The 18,391-nt window shown below is 43.2% G+C and overlaps 2 protein-coding genes across 2 annotated transcripts; one reads left to right on the top strand and one right to left on the bottom strand.

The window, feature by feature from the left end:
• The first annotated feature begins 2,743 nt into the window (after positions 1–2,743).
• ch25hl3 (cholesterol 25-hydroxylase like 3) lies at positions 2,744–8,941 on the top strand. The gene is made up of 2 exons (XM_080894414.1): positions 2,744–3,333; positions 6,498–8,941. Exons 1-2 carry the CDS (start codon positions 2,894–2,896, stop codon positions 6,871–6,873), a joined length of 816 nt encoding a protein of 271 aa, XP_080750540.1. The 5' UTR covers positions 2,744–2,893; the 3' UTR covers positions 6,874–8,941.
• A 4,367-nt stretch (positions 8,942–13,308) lies between these two features.
• Positions 13,309–16,934, bottom strand: bmp10 (bone morphogenetic protein 10). Its single transcript, XM_080893899.1, has 2 exons — positions 16,077–16,934; positions 13,309–15,551 (listed from the first exon to the last, which is right to left on the bottom strand). The coding sequence occupies exons 1-2, from the start codon at positions 16,483–16,485 to the stop codon at positions 14,518–14,520; spliced, it is 1,443 nt and encodes a 480-aa protein (XP_080750025.1). The 5' UTR covers positions 16,486–16,934; the 3' UTR covers positions 13,309–14,517.
• Between the last annotated feature and the right edge of the window lie 1,457 nt (positions 16,935–18,391).

Below are 18,391 nucleotides of genomic sequence, written 5' to 3'. Positions count from 1 at the left end.
TTGAAGAAAATAAGAACAACCCCAGGTTTCTCTTCAGCTCTGTAGCCAGGCTGACAAAAAGTCAGAGCTCTTTTGAGCCAACAATCCCTTTAACGTTAACTAGTAATGACTTCATGAACTTCTTCACAAATAAAATTTTTATCATTAGAGAAAAAATTACCAATAATCATCCCACAGATGTAATATTATCTACAGCTACTCTTAGTACCATTGATGTTAAGTTAGACTCTTTTTCTCCAATTGATCTTTCTGAGTTAACTTCAATAATTACTTCCTCCAAACCATCAACGTGTCTTTTAGACCCCATTCCTACAAAACTGCTCAAAGAAGTCCTGCCATTAATTAATTCTTCGATCTTAAATATGATCAACCTATCTCTAATAATCGGCTATGTACCACAGGCCTTCAAGCTGGCTGTAGTTAAACCTTTACTCAAAAAGCATCTCTAGACCCAGCAGTCTTAGCTAATTATAGGCCAATCTCCAACCTTCCTTTCATATCAAACATCCTTGAAAGAGTAGTTGTCAAACAGCTAACAGATCATCTGCAGAGGAATGGCTTATTTGAAGAGTTTCAGTCAGGTTTCAGAGCTCATCACAGCACAGAAACAGCTTTAGTGAAGTTTACAAATGATCTTCTTATGGCCTCTGACAGTGGACTCATCTCTGTGCTTGTCCTGCTAGACCTTAGTGCAGCATTCGATACTGTTGACCATAATATTCTAATAGAGCGATTAGAACATGCTGTAGGTATTACAGGTACTGTGCTGCAGTGGTTTGTATCATATCTATCTAATAGACTCCAGTTTGTTCATGTAAATGGAGAGTCCTCTTCACACACTGAGGTTAATGATGGAGTTCCACAGGGTTCAGTGCTAGGACCAATTCTGTTTACATTATACATGCTTCCCCTAGGCAGTATCATTAGAAGACATAGCATACATTTTCACTGCTATGCAGATGACACCCAGCTCTATCTATCCATGAAGCCAGATAACACACACCAATTAGTTAAACTGCAGGAATGTCTTAAAGACATAAAGACCTGGATGGCCGCTAACTTTCTGCTTCTTAATTCAGATAAAACTGAGGTTATTGTACTCGGCCCTGAAAAGCCTAGAAATATGGTATCTAAGCAGATTCTTACTCTGGATGGCATTACCTTGGCCTCCAGTAACACTGTGAGGAACTTTGGAGTCATTTTTGACCAGGACATGTCCTTCAATGCACATATTAAACAAATATGTAAGACTGCTTTCCTCCATTTGCGCAACATCTCTAAAATTAGAAATATCCTGTCTCAGAGTGACGCTGAAAAACTAGTTCATGCATTTATTACTTCCAGGCTGGACGACTGTAATTCATTATTATCAGGATGTCCAAAAAACTCACTGAAAAGCCTTCAGCTAATCCAAAATGCTGCAGCAAGAGTCCTGACAGGGACTAGAAAGAGAGAGCATATTTCTCCTGTTTTGGCTTCCCTTCGTTGGCTTCCTGTTAAATCCAGAATTGAATTCAAAATCCTGCTCCTCACATAGAAGGTCTTAAATAATCAGGCCCCATCTTATCTTAATGACCTTGTAGTACCATATCACCCTATTAGAGCACTTCGCTCTCGCTCTGCAGGCCTACTTGTTGTTCCTAGAGTAATTAAAAGTAGAATGGGAGGCAGAGCCTTCAGTTTTCAGGCCCCTCTTCTGTGGAACCAGCTTCCAGTTTGGATTCAGGAGACAGACACTATCTCTACTTTCAAGATTAGGCTTAAAACTTTCCTTTTTGCTAAAGCATATAGTTAGGGCTGGACCAGGTGACCCTGAATCCTCCCTTAGTTATGCTGCAATAGACGTAGGCTGCCGGGGATTCCCATGATGCATTGAGTTTTTCCTTTCCAGTCACCTTTCTCACTCACTATGTGTTAATAGACCTCTCTGCATTGAATTATAGCTGTTATTAACCTCTGTCTCTCTTCCACAGCATGTCTTTTATCCTGTCTTCCTTCTCTCACCCCAACCGGTCGCAGCAGATGGCCCCGCCCCTCCCTGAGCCTGGTTCTGCCGGAGGTTTCTTCCTGTTAAAAGGGAGTTTTTCCTTCCCACTGTCGCCAAAGTGCTTGCTCGTAGGGGGTCATATGATTGTTGGGTTTTTCTCTGTATCTATGAAGCGCCTTGAGGCGACTTTTGTTGTGATTTGGCGCTATATAAATAAAATTGAATTGAATTGAATTGAATTGAATTGAATTGAATTGAATTGAAAAAAGAAATGAAGTTACTTAAAAGCTTTATGCAGAAAAAATGGCAAAAAACAAAACAAAACATAAAAATAATAAAAATTACAGACCTAATCTGTTGGTGGCCACTTTTGGCCACGAACAAGCTGAAAGGGTAGTGATTTTGAACAAGCCCAGAATAACACATATGTTAAATCAAAATCACATTCCACCGTTACATAAAGCACCTCAAGTCTAAATATGCGTAACGAGAACACGCTCTTGAGAAGGTATGAAAAAAAGGAAAAACAAGAAAATAAATCGTTTTTATTCCTGTCGGTGCACATTTATAGACCCTGAGAGCCATGTGCGCACAGTGAAGCCACCAGCAGCCACTGCAGCGGGCGTCATCGGAGGAGTGGATGGCTGGGAAAAAAAGAAAAAGTGACAGTCCTGTCTCAGAATTCCCCTTTAATCCCAGCACTGAAATCTGAGGATTTACTTCACCTTTTCACAAGAAACGAAGCTCCACCCACAGCATCGTGTCTCTCCCTGTGGAGCAGCTCTAAGTTACTTCTCCGGGAAGAAAAACATTTAAAGGAGGATACAGATCCTTTTAGAGCATCTGGTCAAAACGGCCGCACGCATGAGAGGATGTAGAGGACGAGACTATGGTTAGAAGGTCGTGATGGTCGTACCCTGCACTGAGTATGGAGAGGCACAGGCGCCTGTCCTCCTGGGGCTGTGGGAGTATGTGAAGAGCGGACAGGAGGACGTGCTCCGCTCACCGTTCCTGCCCGCGTCTTTTGCGTTCCTGGCGCACGTGCTGCTCTGCGTACCTTTCCTCGCGCTGGATGCGCTGGGGAGCGTCTGTCAGCGGGTTCGGTCATGGAGGATGACCGCGGGCTCGGGTCCGCCGCCGTCTCTGAGCCGATGGTTAGAGTGTTTCTGCAGGGTTTTGTATAAATACGTGACCGTGGTCCTGCCCGTCACTGCGCTCTTCAACACCCTAATAAACCTCAAGTTACCTGATGTGGCCCCCAGCTGCTGGCAGCTCTGCGTGGAGGTGGTGGCATGCCTGCTGCTTTTTGACATGCTCTTCTTCATGTGGCACTACGTCATGCACAGGTGAGCAGCACGCGCATTTGTTGGGCTTCCTTCCTCCCCCAACATGAACCCGGGTTTAAAAGAAGACATTCGGTCCAGTGGGCTGCTTGTGAGGTCCTGAGGGTTTGTCTGCACCAGTCTGCTGCTGCTTAACGCTTTAATTATTTTTGAAATGTGCTTTACACAGAAATGATAACATTTGGCATCCCTTCACAAAACACACACACCTATTGTAACCTGACAGACACATGTTTTTTTTTTATTAGACAAGAATCAAATAAAACATAACAGCTCCGTCCCGAGGGAAGAAGCTGAAAATTCACCCTATAGAGGACGGGAACCATTTTTAATAATTGATAAAGCCATCCTTACCTGTTTAGAGTACAGGGAGGCTAAACATGGCTGTGACTCACCTATCAGACGACTGGACCATCTCACTATCTGATTCAGTGAGTTTTCCTCTGTAACAGAGGTCTGACCGAACCATGGCACCAAACAAAAGATAAAACGGACTCAATAAAAGAACGATAAAACAAAGTTCAAATTGTTCAATGTGGAAACGAGCAAGTTTCCTGAGGCAGTAAAGGTGCTGGTGACCCTTTTTGCAGACCGATTTGCAATTTTAATCACAATTCAGTTTTACGTTTATTACGGTCCTGAGATATTTATATGATTGCACTTGCTCTATTTTCTGACCTTTTAAACAGCAGACCAGAGAGAAAACAAGAGAGTCCGCTGCTGATACTTGTTACGCATGTACATTTTAAGGACTGATTTCGGTTTTTTTGTCCTACAAAGGATTTTCTTGCGTTAGAAAGAATGTAAACCACTTCGCCAGAAGTGTCAAGCATGAACTCCAGCTTCCCAGTAACAGTATCTTTATTCACATCATTCCAATATAAAATCAGTGTTGGGTTTCTGATCTTTGCCCTTGATAAATCACTTGTGCGTCTAATAGCTGTAACACTGGCTCTAACAGTGCCAGTTAAAGTACCAGTAGCACTCGTTTTCTGTTTTTGTCTGTAGATATTATATAATTCTGACTTCTGAGAACTTTCCAGCAGAGGCGGAGCCAGACATTTGAAACACCAGGGGCTTAGCCCTAAAGGGTAGTATGCATGTGGGATTTTTTTTTTTTTTTTTTTTTGGGGGGGGGGGGGGGGGTAGAAATGACTGAAAGATTAATTGGCTCTGTTTTGAGTTTTGTTCAAAAAGAAATGACTTCATATAGGGAAAAATATATATCACATGTGCAGGACACCTTAAACTAGTTTTTTAATTAAGCAGCAAGGCAGAACAAAATCAGGGCTGCATCAAGACACGAGGACTAAACCCCAATTCAACCAGACCCAGAACTGATCCGGAATTAAAACAGGACTACAACAGTTCAAAATCAGGACTACTGAGCACTTAACTAAGACAGAACCAGAATCAGAACTAGATGATAGTAGCACTAAAAATCTTCATAGACCCGCACTACACTTATTTTTTAATTCTACCAAAGTACAATATTTAGATTGAGAAAAGTTTATATAATTATTTAGCCTTGTTGTGCAAACAAGCCTGCAGAACTTAATAAATGTAGAATTTGAAAAATAGCAAACCTAAAAAGAAACACTAGGTACGAGATACATGAGGACCTATGATACGGTGATACTTTTTGTAAACAACCATTTGACTAACATGTGTGTCTCACCTGCTCTTGTTCATCTCTGTTCTGTCCTCATTCTCCTCTCTCTCCCTCTCTGTTCCTCTCTCTCCCTCTTTGTGCTGACAATGATCAAATATACAGTTGAAACCAGATATTTATGTACTCTTCAGATCAAAACACAAACACTTTTTTAATTGTAACCTCAAATCAGACTAAATGTTTATTTTTTTAGATTGATAAATATAACAAACATATTTGTTAACTTTAAGAGTAAAGAGAGAAACTATCTGTATTTCTTAATTGTAAATGGCACCAAATTGTATTCAAACTTGAGCCACACTTATGGAGGTCCACAGTTCTTTTTCTGGTGTTTTGGTTGACATCTCTTAATTTTCCCATTTCAAAGAAACAGGCTGTGTGTTTTGCCTTATATGCATCCACAGCTGTGCCACCAATTTACTCACATGGACTCTACTAACCTATCAGAAGCTTCTTCAGCTCAGAATGGAATCGTCTGGAGTTTTCTTGTTAATTAACAATAAACTTAGTGTATATGTGCTCCTAAATTTGATGAAAGTGATAAAAAAATAGACAGCTCTGTCTCTCTTTATTCTGACATTTAACTAATCCAAAAGATATTTCAATATTTATTTATCCAAAACAAAACAAGTCTACTCTAAATTGATGTTGTACAGTAAAAAAAAGGTTCTTGTATTTTCCATAAAGTGTATGTAAATATCTGGTTTCAACTGTGGATATACTGCTGTGTATTGAAGTTCCTCTTGTTTTGCATAGAAATATACTGAACAACATACAAAGCATAATATATAAAATACTACCAGAGTTTTTTCTTTGAAAGAAGCTCCTTATGTCCATTCTTGTATATCAGTACATTACTGAAACCGATTTATTTAGCCGTGGAGGGTAACAACTGAAAATATGAAATAAACACACGTGTAAGCTAAGACTCTCTAAAGAAACAGCATTGTTGTTGTTCGGCTTTTCATTTCGCCATTTGTTGATTCACTTGAAGAGCAAGTAATGTAATATGGGTCAAGTGATCAGTTTAACATCAATCTTTCGTGATGCACCGTCATATTTACATTATTTGTACAGGATGAATGATTTGCTTTGGTACCTGGTCAAACTTCAGTTCTCCTCTGTCTGCCTGGCTCTGTTTCTCCAACAGCGCACTCGCAGGCAGCAGCTCCCCCGCTTAGTGCCTGAGCTCGGATCATACTAATATTAGGGGGGATTTACGCACAGTCGTAAATTCACATAGTGCACAGTGTGCACTATGTGTGCACTATGTGCTTTGAATATTGTGCGTATTTTTTTTGCTTTATACAGTTGTCAGCCAGGCATCTAACTATGAAAAAATTACACTCCAAAAGACCCCGGGCTTCTGACAAAACAACCCGGGCTTAAGCCCAGCATGCCACCCCCCCACCCCCCCGCTCCGCCACTGCTTTCCAGTAATTTTCCATTACAGCACCACTGTAACCATAATCGGTGTGTGGGTTTTCATCCTTAGAGTTTCCTGGCTGTACCGCAACATCCACCAGATGCACCACCAGCACCACACTCCCTTCGCTCTGGCAGCTCAGGACTGCAGCTCGGCCGAGCTGTTGTCTCTACTGTTGCTGTCTCTGAGCAGCGCCTGGATGGTGGGATGTCACCCTCTCAGCGAGGCCCTCTTCCACCTCATCAACACCTGGCTTGCCGTGGAGGACCACTGCGGCTACGACCTGCCCTGGGCTCTGCACAGACTGCTGCCCTGTCTGGGAGGAGCCCCCCACCACCACGCACACCACAGTTTGCAAATCATAAATTACGCCCCTCTCTTCACGCACTGGGACCACCTCTTTGGGACGTATCGCGCATCGGTGCTGAATTCACGTCCACAGTGACAAGCCTGTTGCATTTTTTTTTCCTCAGATTCAATGAAGGATGTTATCTTTTGGCTGATGTTAACGTGTAATCTCACTATTCGCTCATTTATTACTACACATGTCGCAATCAATAATACAATACAATCACAACTGATACTTTATGTATGTAACCACTGTATCGTAGGCTGTAAGTGAAGACCCCCAGCATTTTCACCTTTGTCGCCAGAGCTTTCAGGGACTATCAGAGACTGGAGCTGATTGTGAAACTAAGCACCACCGGATGCTGACTGCTCCAGCCGGTGTACCCTGATTCATCCTTCTTTATGACTCAATCACATACAAAATGAGCTGGGTCAGTAAAGTCATCAAGAAAGCATTTGCTCTGGTTACAGAGCAATGGAGCCAAAGACTGTTTACAGACACTGTGCCATGCAACTACAAGTCTTTATGCAACAAGAGGAGCCTGCCCCCTGCTGGCTTGTTTCAGAACTTATAAACTGAGCTATGGACAGGAAATCAGATCACCTTTACCTTGGGGAAAAAAACAATGAGCCATTGTAGTTATGCTGAAGCGAGACATGTTTCATGCAACTGAAAATGCACCCCACCCCCACATATTCTCATAAACTCAGAGTGACTTTGTTACTTTGGAGGAGTGAATCCGAAACAAAGACCTGTTTATACAACCCAGTACAGTGAATCTCATTTTACAGTTCATCAGTTTAATACTTTAAGCTCGGGCTTTTTAATGTGGCCAGTATATTGTTATTGTACAGCGGATAACAATCACGGCGAGGAGATCTGGACACATTTCAGATCCCCCACATCCAAAACAGAAAACTTAATTAAAAACTAAACTGAAACAAGTAAACCAGTCCAGGCAGAGCAAATTCAAGTGCAAGCTTTGTTTTTTGAACTCTAAATGCATTTAGACTGAAAATCTTTAGACAGATCAGCTATTTTGTGAGGAAAAGGTATATATTTTAAGTAGGCTTAGTTAGACACCTATATATTTTATTTTTCCTGTTACATTCAGGACCTGTTTATGAGTGATTGTAAAGTTGTGTTGGAAATCTGCCCGACTGCTGTAGTGAATGAAAGCAGGACACAGACCGGGTTTTTTTGCCTCAGGCTCATGTTTCCACCGTGCTGCTGCGGTTAGTCATTTGTATAGCACATTTTGAGCCTTTCAGTAATCAGTTATATGCTCTGCTAACACGGTTCCTTGGTGCCTACAGTGGGGCAAAAAAGTATTTAGTCAGCCACCGATTGTGCAAGTTCCCCCACCTAAAATGATGACAGAGGTCAGTAATTTGCACCAGAGGTACACTTCAACTGTGAGAGACAGAATGTGAAAAAAAAATCCATGAATTCACATGGTAGGATTTGTAAAGAATTTATTCGTAAATCAGGGTAGAGAATAAGTATTTGGTCACCTCAAACAAGGAAAATCTTTGGCTCTCACAGACCTGTAACGTCTTCTGTAAGAAGCTTTTCTGTCCCCCACTCGTTACCTGTATGAATGGCACCTGTTTGAACTCATCATCTGTATAAAAGACACCTGTCCACAGCCTCAAACAGTCAGACTCCAAACTCCGCCATGGCCAAGACCAAAGAGCTTTCGAAGGACACCAGGAAAAGTATTGTAGACCTGCACCAGACTGGGAAGAGTGAATCTACAATAGGCAAGCAGCTTGGTGTGAAAAAATCAACTGTGGGAGCAATCATCAGAAAATGGAAGACATACAAGACCACTGATAATCTCCCTCGATCTGGGGCTTCACGCAAGATCTCATCCCGTGGGGTCAAAATGATCATGAGAACGGTGAGCAAAGATCCCAGAACCACACGGGGGGACCTGGTGAATGACCTGCAGAGAGCTGGGACCAAAGTAACAAAGGTCACCATCAGTAACACACTACAACGGCAGGGAATCAAATCCCGCAGTGCCAGACGTGTTCCGCTGCTGAAGCCAGTGCATGTCCAGGCCCGTCTGAAGTTTGCCAGAGAGCACATGGATGATACAGCAGAGGATTGGGAGAATGTCATGTGGTCAGATGAAACCAAAGTAGAACTTTTTGGTATAAACTCAACTCGTCGTGTTTGGAGGAAGAAGAATACTGAGTTGCATCCCAAGAACACCATACCTACTGTGAAGCATGGGGGTGGAAACATCATGCTATGGGGCTGTTTTTCTGCCAAGGGGACAGGACGACTGATCCGTGTTAAGGACAGAATGAATGGGGCCATGTATCGTGAGATTTTGAGCCAAAACCTCCTTCCATCAGTGAGAACTTTGAAGATGAAACGAGGCTGGGTCTTCCAACATGACAATGATCCAAAACACACCGCCCGGGCAACAAAGGAGTGGCTCCGTAAGAAGCATTTGAAAGTCCTGGAGTGGCCTAGCCAGTCTCCAGACCTCAACCCCATAGAAAATCTGTGGCGGGAGTTGAAAGTCCGTGTTGCTCGGCGACAGCCCCAAAACATCACTGCTCTCGAGAAGATCTGCATGGAGGAATGGGCCAAAATACCAGCTACTGTGTGTGCAAACCTGGTAAAGACCTATAGTAAACGTTTGACCTCTGTTATTGCCAACAAAGGTTATGTTACAAAGTATTGAGTTGTATTTTTGTTATTGACCAAATACTTATTTTCCACCCTGATTTACGAATAAATTCTTTACAAATCCTACCATGTGGATTCATGGATTTTTTTTTTTTCACATTCTGTCTCTCACAGTTGAAGTGTACCTCTGGTGCAAATTACTGACCTCTGTCATCATTTTAGGTGGGGGAACTTGCACAATCGGTGGCTGACTAAATACTTTTTTGCCCCACTGTAGAAGAAAGGTCTGTTTTTTCCATGGTTTCTGCAGTTGCAATTTTCAGCTGGCATCATGTCACCAGCTACCTGAGGATCCTTTACATATAACAAATAGAGAGTTTGTCAAGACTCTTGCATTTCACAGCAGTGTTAAGTCTAGCCATTATTTATGGCCCATTATCGCAAGTTTGCCTTAAGAGAATACAGTGCCTGTAACACACCATGTTTACAGGCAAGCAAGAGGGAGGCAGAGTCAGTGTTGCAATCTTCAGGATGGCAAAAGAAAGGGCTGCAAACAGTAATGAGAAGTATAAGTAGGTGAGCCTGTTTATGATTTTGGAAGGAGCACGGCTTATATAATGAATCAAGCATGTCATTCACAAGCAAGAGCAGTGTTGATAGTAAAGATGAAATCTCTTCCAAAGAAGCTAAAATACAGATCAAAACAATGGGAGTGAGGCAAAGGGAAAATAAAGGAAGTTCTCGGGAAGACTCGTGTCCAAAGGCAGGCAAAGATGGCAAGAGAAAAGAGGCACATACAGCTTGCATGCACATGTGCTTAAAAGACATGTTTAAGGGGCCAAATACAATTTATAGAGCAGGGGGTCAAACATAAGCCCTCAGGACACAAATCCTTCAAAAAAGACTCCAATCTAGCCCACCGGCAGCTTTGAAAATGTGAACAAGGGCACACATTTTGGAATTTCTGACTGTATTTTCACAGCCTCTTCTCCTGATAAAGAAGGCTCTCATGGCTTTTCTACTTGACAGAACCTTTCCTTTGTTTGTTTGGTTGGTTTTTTTTCACACATTTACTCAAGTTCAGTTGTTTTCGGGGCCGCCCCTCCGTGAGCCTGGTTCTGCCAGTGGTTTCTTCCTGTTAAAAGGGAGTTTTTCCTTTCCACTGTCGCCAAGTGCTTGTTTTCAAGGAGCTGTCTGATTGTTGGGGTTCTGCCTCTATTACTGCAGCGTTCCTTTTTTGTACAGTATTATGATATCATAGGGATTTAATGTATAGTTAAATGTCTTTACAGTGACAGAAAGGGGAGTTTTACTAATCTGACCAATTTAGGATTAAAGTGGGCTGTATGTGGCCCACCGTCTAAAGTGAGAGATTCCCAGAAAGATAACAACCTCATGTATCAGTCACATTAAACCTTTCAAACAGGTACTTTACACCACCTTAGCTCAGTGGGTGAGCAGGTAAGAGCATCGGCTCGTGCTCCAGTCCAAACTACAGCCCTTTTTTGCGCAACTTTCCTTTCACTTCACTGTCCAATAAAGGCAAAAATGCCAAAAAACAAAAACAAAGAAGCTTTTAATATATTTCTTTGGAAACTTTGAAAAGTGAGGGCCATTACTTTAATGAAGAATGACATGTGAATACTTTCAACGAGCTGAATTTGCTAAGTCATCCTTGGCTGGGACTACTGCAGTCATCTGTTTTTCATTACTTTGTCATTACAATGGGCTCTCTGAAGTTTCGCAACAGCAGACCCAAATGTTTCAAAGGTGCTTAAACATTTGGAAGAGATTTTTTGTTTCTGTTGCTCATGATGATCATGCAGTGCCTGGGAAAACTGCGCTTTTCCTGAGAAGATTTGAGGACAGAGCAGCAAGAGATGAGCGCTGGGTGGTGGAGCCAGGAGATTTAACGATAAGCATGTGATCCAAAACGGAAACAATCAGGCCTTATTACAGACCCGACGTCAGAGTTTAGGGCGAGTCACTCAGCTGTGGGTGACACACACCAAAACACACGTTCACAGCGGGACGCACGTCGGGGTCCAGCAGTCGGCGTCGTGATGTCAAGCCCGAGGAGAATTACTGAAGCACTTTGAAGCGTCTGTACACGGGGAACTGCTCTGAATGTTTACTTGTTAGGTGGGCTCTTAAACTTGGCACGTAGGCTGAATGCTCCACATGAAGTAACAGTTCATAAAATCCTTTCAAATCAAGAGTGAGAAACAACAAGAGCTCTGCAGTAGTCCTTATCAAAGGAGCACAAACCAAAGACTTCCCATTTCATCATATTCCCTGAAAGCTTGCCATTCAGTGACAAAGGCCAGATTCATATTTCTTCCATAGTTCTGTAAATATTCAATTAGCAAGCTTCGCATAGCTGAGGCCGCCTGTTGTCTCAGTAATTGAGGTTCCTGCTCTCTTGTTGCCATTTTTAGCCGACCTCTGCTCTCGTCTTGCGTGAGGGGCCATCCATTTTGGTGCACTTGTCATCAGCTGGCTGTGGCCAAAACAGTTTTTTTCCTCTTCTTTTTGGCAAAAGCAACTTAAAACAAGCGCAGCTATTTTGTAAATACGACATTCTGAAAGGCAGCGGAAGGATTGCAAAACGATAGGACTGTAATAATTTAGCTATGCTATGATTTCAAAAGATGCATTTTAAACATTACACTTCTCACATTTATTTGCTGTATTTGTGATCAGAATCATTGGGTTTTGTACCAAGTGTGCAGGCAGCTAGGCTACAGTTAGCTTGGCCTTTAACAGAGGATACAAACAGGTTGTGTGTGCGTTTTCTTAATATTCATTTGTGACTACGTTTATTTTATAGTCGCTTGCCTCCAATCTTTTCCTAGCTTTCTATAGTTCACTTCACACATTTAAGTCTCCATATTTCATCTTTGACCTAATTTCCTGCAGCTTTAGCAGTTTTATTTACTAGAGGTGGGCGGATTGATGCAAATATCGATAGTCTCTATATCATTAGTTGTGGTGGATTGATACTACTGCGACAGGATCGATACTTTGTTTCAATCCTCTGTGTAGTCCACGAAAAAATATGCCTCAAACATGCTCTTTGAACCGTTTTGTGTTGACTGTCACGTCTACTTTTTTAAAATAACTTATAATACCTTCAAAAAACAGAAATGTATCCAAAGAGCTTTACAGACAGACACATTTGCATTAAAGGTCTCCAAAAAACAGTTTCAAAATACATGAAAAGCTGAAATGTGTTTGGAGCGGCCATTAAAATGTGCTCAGAATTTGCAAAGTTGTAACCCATGACACACTGATCTCCCCTACACAAGCTTCCTTTATAAGTAAAAAGTATCAGTACCAGCAAGACTGGCCCTGTGTTTACTTGGAATCAGATACCAAAAATGAGTAATATCGCACAGCACTATCATTTACCCAAACTGAGCACAAGTGCCTTTCATAGAACTTTATTGTGATCCACATGATTAACAAATCAGAAAGAACAGAAAGAGTTCAGCATTTCAGGTCTGAACTGCATCTTTTATTTAAATCTTCAGTGTGCATTGGTGCGTGAAAACAACATCACAGCCAGTCTTGCGATTGCAATCCCACAGACATTCACAGAAACCTCTGCAGCAGCAGAAAGAGATTTCTTTGCTTTTTTTTGTTTGTTTTTGCTTTTTATGAACAGGTTTTCCATCATTGCTATCTGCGGCCTGCGACCTGTCAGTGCGAGCAGTAGCTCGTCCGTTTTAATCATTAGCGGGGCCACAACTTATTTTCCCATGGTTCTTTGTTTGCTTGTGGTGCACGAACTGTGACCTGCAAGCTGATACTGCTGGCCCGGGTGATGTGCAAGTTTGGTGAAACTGCAGGGATCAGTGATTCAGGCACACGATTCATTCAGGATTTGTTTTTAATAATTATTCTTTATTCTTTCAGAAACTGTTAGCATTTCTCTTCCCAACAAAATTCACTTGTGCTGCAAATGCATTGTCATGGTTGCAAAAAACGTCTCTATGCTGACTTACAGTTATACATATATAGCTTTCTACTCTGTTATAAAAATCAATAAATTAGAACAATAAATAGTCTTTTATTTGACACAAGCAGCAGAGGTATCAAAAGGCCTTTAACAAAAGAAAATAATGATCTTCTTTGGGAATCCATCTATGGATGATGTGTAGCTGCTTCCCCACTCCACAGTAATGTTCCAACAAAGACATTTACCATCAAAGTGGGAAAAACAAAGGAGTTGGAGATATGTCCAGTTTGTGTGTCTGTGGGTGGGTGGGTGGAGGGGGGGTCCACACAGTGCTAGGTCAGCAAGACAAGCTAGTTAAGAATGTTTGTTGCCTAGGAATGTGGCCCACCCCTGCCTCACTCCCCCCGAAGCATCACCTCAAAAGCTTCTCACAGCGGCTTTAAGTTCTCCGAAGCTGAGTGGTGGCATACATGGTTCTCAACCAACAACACCTTGTTATCACTGAGGCTCGGGGGAGTGGAAAAGAGGCATGTGAAGTGGGAAATGGGGTTAGGATTGATAACCCTGACACTGGGACCTCAGCACAGTACCCACGTATCAGGAGGCCACAGGAGGCAGGCGGTGGGCCTGGAGAGTTCATGCCTTGTCAGGTTGCCTCGGGGAGGTCATTTCACTGCGCCGAGGCACATGAAGTGCTGATTAGTGTTTGCATCAAGTGGGGAGGCTAGAGATAAGTGGAGAGGAAGGCAGATGTCAGGGGAAAGGGGAGAGGGAGGGGGGCAGCGGGCCCACTAGTTCCCACCAGGCTGCAGGATGGGCTTGGTTCTTTGGGAAATCTTGAGACTTTCTAGTCTTACGTGTATGAGGACGTGCATCGTTATTGACAACAACGTCCATATTCACCTTTGCTGTATAAGATGAAATAATGTGTCTCGTGGTACAAGATATTATATTTGCTGCACATTTGAGAGTTCTTATAGTTTCATGCATAGTGACTGAACACATTCAGTCCTGCTGAGGAACCCTTATAGAGACTGTAGGAATCTGCATTCTCAGTTCATCTCCCTCTCTTTAGTTATTTTGTCCTTCCTCTTATCGTAAGACTTTCAGTAGACTTTCTAAGATAGTCCGGATTATCTGCAGCCACACTCGGCCACCACCATGCCTTCATACTTGTACTTGTAGGTGACCACCCCCGTGTCATCCAGGTACAGCAGGGAGATGGGGTCCAGCTTGGTGGGCACACAGCACGCTCGTGCTGCCTTCTGAGGGCTGTTGATGTTGACCAGTGTCTGGACGATGGCGTGCTTGGTGGGTGTGACGTGCTTTGTCAGTGGGTAGGAACAAATTCCACTGCACTCAAAGGCATCATAACCAGTGGGGGCAAGGATCCAACTGTCCCATCCAATGTCCTTGAACTCTACGTACAGAGACTGCTTCTTGCAGTGGTTTCCCTTGACGTTGCGGCGAATGCGAGAAGCCGAGTCATAGATGAGATTGGAGCGCATTTGGATTAGGTCTTCCTCATCTGGCTCACTTTCTTCACTCCCCCAAGTCCCAAAGTCATTCTGCACGACCATGTTAGAGGTTTCGTGGTCGATCATCTCATTCAGTTCCCGCCTGTCATCGCGGTGATCGCTGCTCTGATCATCGGAAAAAACAATTAGCAGGGGTTTGTGTTTTTTCTCTGGGCTCGTGTCAATCTTCATGTCCCCTTGAGGCAGACTGCTGTCTTTGTTGGCTTCTGTCACGTCTTGAACATTACCATCATCGGCGATGCTGGCAATATGCACCTCCAACCTGTGTGTGGTTCCATCGTCAGATCCATGCCAGCGCTGCACAGCAGCAGTGAGGTCAAACGCCTCCCAGCCGTTATCGGTGCCGTAGACCTGGCGCGAAGCCAGTTCCACCAACTCTATCCGCTCCTCTCCTCCGCTGAATGCGTCTCCTCTGGCAGCGTTCGCATCCGTCACGTTATCGTCATGCGATACCAGCTCGTAGATAGTTACCCGGCGGTCGACACCAGCATAGAGGTGGCGATCGGTCTGGACTAGGGTGTAGAGGCGAAGCTCAGAAGCTGTGATGCGTTCATGATGTGGGACTGACACATTGAAGAGGAGAGGGTGGCGCCTCACTCCTCCCACACCAACAGCACTGGGAGAGGAATCTGGGCGAGGAGAAAAAAAAGTGGTTCAGACATAAACTTGCTTATTCAAGACAGAGAAACTTTGAACTCCTGTTTGAATTTAATCCAAACCGTCATGTCAAAGTAGAAATAACATTTTGAAATAAAAGGCTTTTTAAACTAAGGAAGAGTTTCAGTGTCATGAACTAAATCAAATACTAAACTTTGTACATATCTGAAAGGAGACCAGTTTCACAAGTCTTACAGATCACAGTGATAAGAATAAGAAGTGATAAGAAAAATCATTACACGTATTAACTTTGCATTTAACCCTGTAAGGTCGTCATTAAGGACAAGTAGCCCTTATTCCTAACCCCGTGCTTTAGAGGAAAATTAAAGGATTTCTTGTTGTGGCTGTTTTGTTTTGGAAAAATGAAAATGTTTGGATGTGTGTCAGAACATTTAGGCAAAGCTTTACCATAATTTAAGGTTAGGATAATTCAGAGGGAAAAAAGTATCTCTTTTCTTCAATCTACATTATCAACAAGATACTGAGCAGTGACGTACCTTCGTTTTTGAAGCTGCGGATGATATTTGCCGTGGGCATGGCACTGTGATCATTAGCAAAGCGGTTGTAGAGCTCCATCATGTATTCAGGTGGCTCCTGTCGTGTACTTCCAGGAGCTAAGGAAGGAGGACCCATGCCAGAGAGGTTGAAAGTACGCAGAAACTGTTCTTTTAGGCTCTCCAGCAGGTTTTGCACATCCTTGTTGCCGTCCTGCTCCAGCAACGATAAATCCACAACCCCTCCATGCCCGTCTCCGAGACCCGGAGCGGGACGCTGTCTCTGACGGGCACTGGAGATGGGGCTAGTCTCTCCACAGAGGGGCCCCTGAAGCAGCAGGATGGAGTATGTCAAGAACAAGGTCTTGGAGGTGCAAATGGTTCCCAGTTGAGAGACCCAAGTGCTCGCCATGGGAGAAATAATCTGCAGCAATTTAATTTATGCCCTCTAGGGTTGTCTTTGGATGAGTTCATGAAAAAAAAGAAAAGAAAAAAAAGATCTCTAATTCAGAGGTTAATTTAGGTAAAGATCAGTTTATCTGCAGGCTAAAAAGTTCTTTCAGCTGAAAAGTGTTGGTGGCCCTTGCACAGGCCAGTGTGAGCCTCTCTGCGTGTGTATTCCTGATGCTGTCTTCCAGACCTCACAGCATTTATTCTCACGCACACCTTTTGATGTCCTTTGCGACGCCGCTGTAGTTCCGGTGGCAGGGTGGCCGAGGCTCGTCTTTGTCCGTCCGACTCATCTCTGTTGTGTCCTCTGCTCTGTCAGTCTCCCTCTGTGCTCTGCTCTCTGTTGCCAGCTCTTTCTTTCTGTCCCTTATCTATGCTATGGTGGGCTCTGCATTGCTTCTGTGCGTATGGTCTTTTAGTTGGTGTGTGTGTGTATGTGTGTGTGCGTGCCTGCTTTCCCTTCAACTTTGTGAGATGCACATGACCGTGTTATCTCACAACTTCCTTAATGAGGATTTTGTAAACACTGTCCTGTAGCCTCTTCCTTGTGGAAGAGCTATTTTGTTTGGGTGGGTGCTCCAGAGTTGATATTCTGCACTTGTTTATTTGCTTTGTAAATGGTGGATTCTTGCGAGCTGCTGCCTAGGCTCCATTGACCATTTCTCTTTTTTTTTGGACAAAATACACCACAGGTCTGTTGATATCGTTCAGTGCACAGGATGCATCTATTAGGCAACGGTGGCACAAATGAAATTGAAATGCAATGAGGTGTGAGGCCTTAATGATAGAGCGTAAAAGATACTGAGTTCACTTTGGGTCTTGACAACATTTCAAGTAGCTCGTGAGAATGACAGAGCAGTACAAAAATCCTCATTCCCGTTCGTTCAGCCACTTCCACACTTGTGTAACGCTTGCTGAAAGTTACTTCCTCCTCTGAGAAGAGCAGCAGTATGTCTGAAAAGGGGTTAACTGAAATCAATAATAGGTGAGGCACGCTCACGACATTTCATCTGGGGCACCAGCTTGCAAGGCATTCCTCTCAATTAGAATAACAGGAACAAGTCAAAGGTGATGGCAGTGGAAACTGGGTGACTAATGAAGCAGGCGTCCGAGGCCTCGTCCAATGTATTGGCACGTGCTACACGCTACAGTACGTGTGAAGCAAACAAACAGCTAAGCCGTGAGAGACTCTGATGACACTAGTTAGCAACGATTCACGCTGGCTTCCAATCAGATCCGAACAACTGCTCGGTTCGTCACCTGAACCCTCGTCTCACTACACAACTGTCCTTCATTCCTGAGCTTCTTTGTGTGACCCGCAGATACACTCCTGATTTTGGTGCGTCACAGATGGGAAGGAATGAGCCTTTCCTGCCTCTGCCACTCATCTGCCAGGCTGATGGTTGACAGACGTTCTTGTTATCTGCCTCTTTGCTAAACTGCTGCTGCAACAGGCCGTCACATCTTCCTGGTGGACTAAAGAAAGCTTGATAGTAAAAAATGTCTATTTGCACACAGAGTCAGGCCCCTCCATATGGTCTCCATTATCGGCCCAAGAGTGTAACAACTGAGGATTTAGGGAGCGCACAGTTGCTATTTTTGGACCAAACCTTATAGGAAGCAGATATTAAGTCCTGATATCCTGTTTCTGAATTTTAATGATTTCCATCTGTGTGTTCACTCCCCAGTGTTATCCTTTTACGACTATTGAAAATCAACACAATTTTCACCACAAAACCTCTGCTGTAAGACTTATTATTTTTACTGTTTTTAAAGTAGTACATAATCATTTTTGACTACATGGAGACATCGTTGACAGAACATTGACTAAGTCACCATTTTCAAACACATCCAGGAGGACCCAGAGT

This window comes from Rhamphochromis sp. 'chilingali', assembly GCF_963969265.1.
Source record: "Rhamphochromis sp. 'chilingali' genome assembly, chromosome: 10".
NCBI classification, from domain to species: Eukaryota; Metazoa; Chordata; class Actinopteri; order Cichliformes; family Cichlidae; genus Rhamphochromis; species Rhamphochromis sp. 'chilingali'.
Note: the sequence above shows the minus strand (reverse complement) of the source record. Positions and strands in the feature narration are given on the sequence as shown.

What these genes read in the sequence shown, in the direction of transcription:
- ch25hl3 (XM_080894414.1), top strand. Translation starts at nt 2,894, where the DNA reads ATGGTCGTACCCTGCACTGAGTATGGAGAGGCACAGGCGCCTGTCCTC. An exon ending in TGGCACTACGTCATGCACAG is followed by an intron (nt 3,334 to 6,497) that starts GTGAGCAGCACG and finishes TTTCATCCTTAG; the next exon opens with AGTTTCCTGGCTGTACCGCA.
- bmp10 (XM_080893899.1), bottom strand. Translation starts at nt 16,485, where the DNA reads ATGGCGAGCACTTGGGTCTCTCAACTGGGAACCATTTGCACCTCCAAG. An exon ending in CCGCAGCTTCAAAAACGAAG is followed by an intron (nt 15,552 to 16,076) that starts GTACGTCACTGC and finishes CTCCTCGCCCAG; the next exon opens with ATTCCTCTCCCAGTGCTGTT.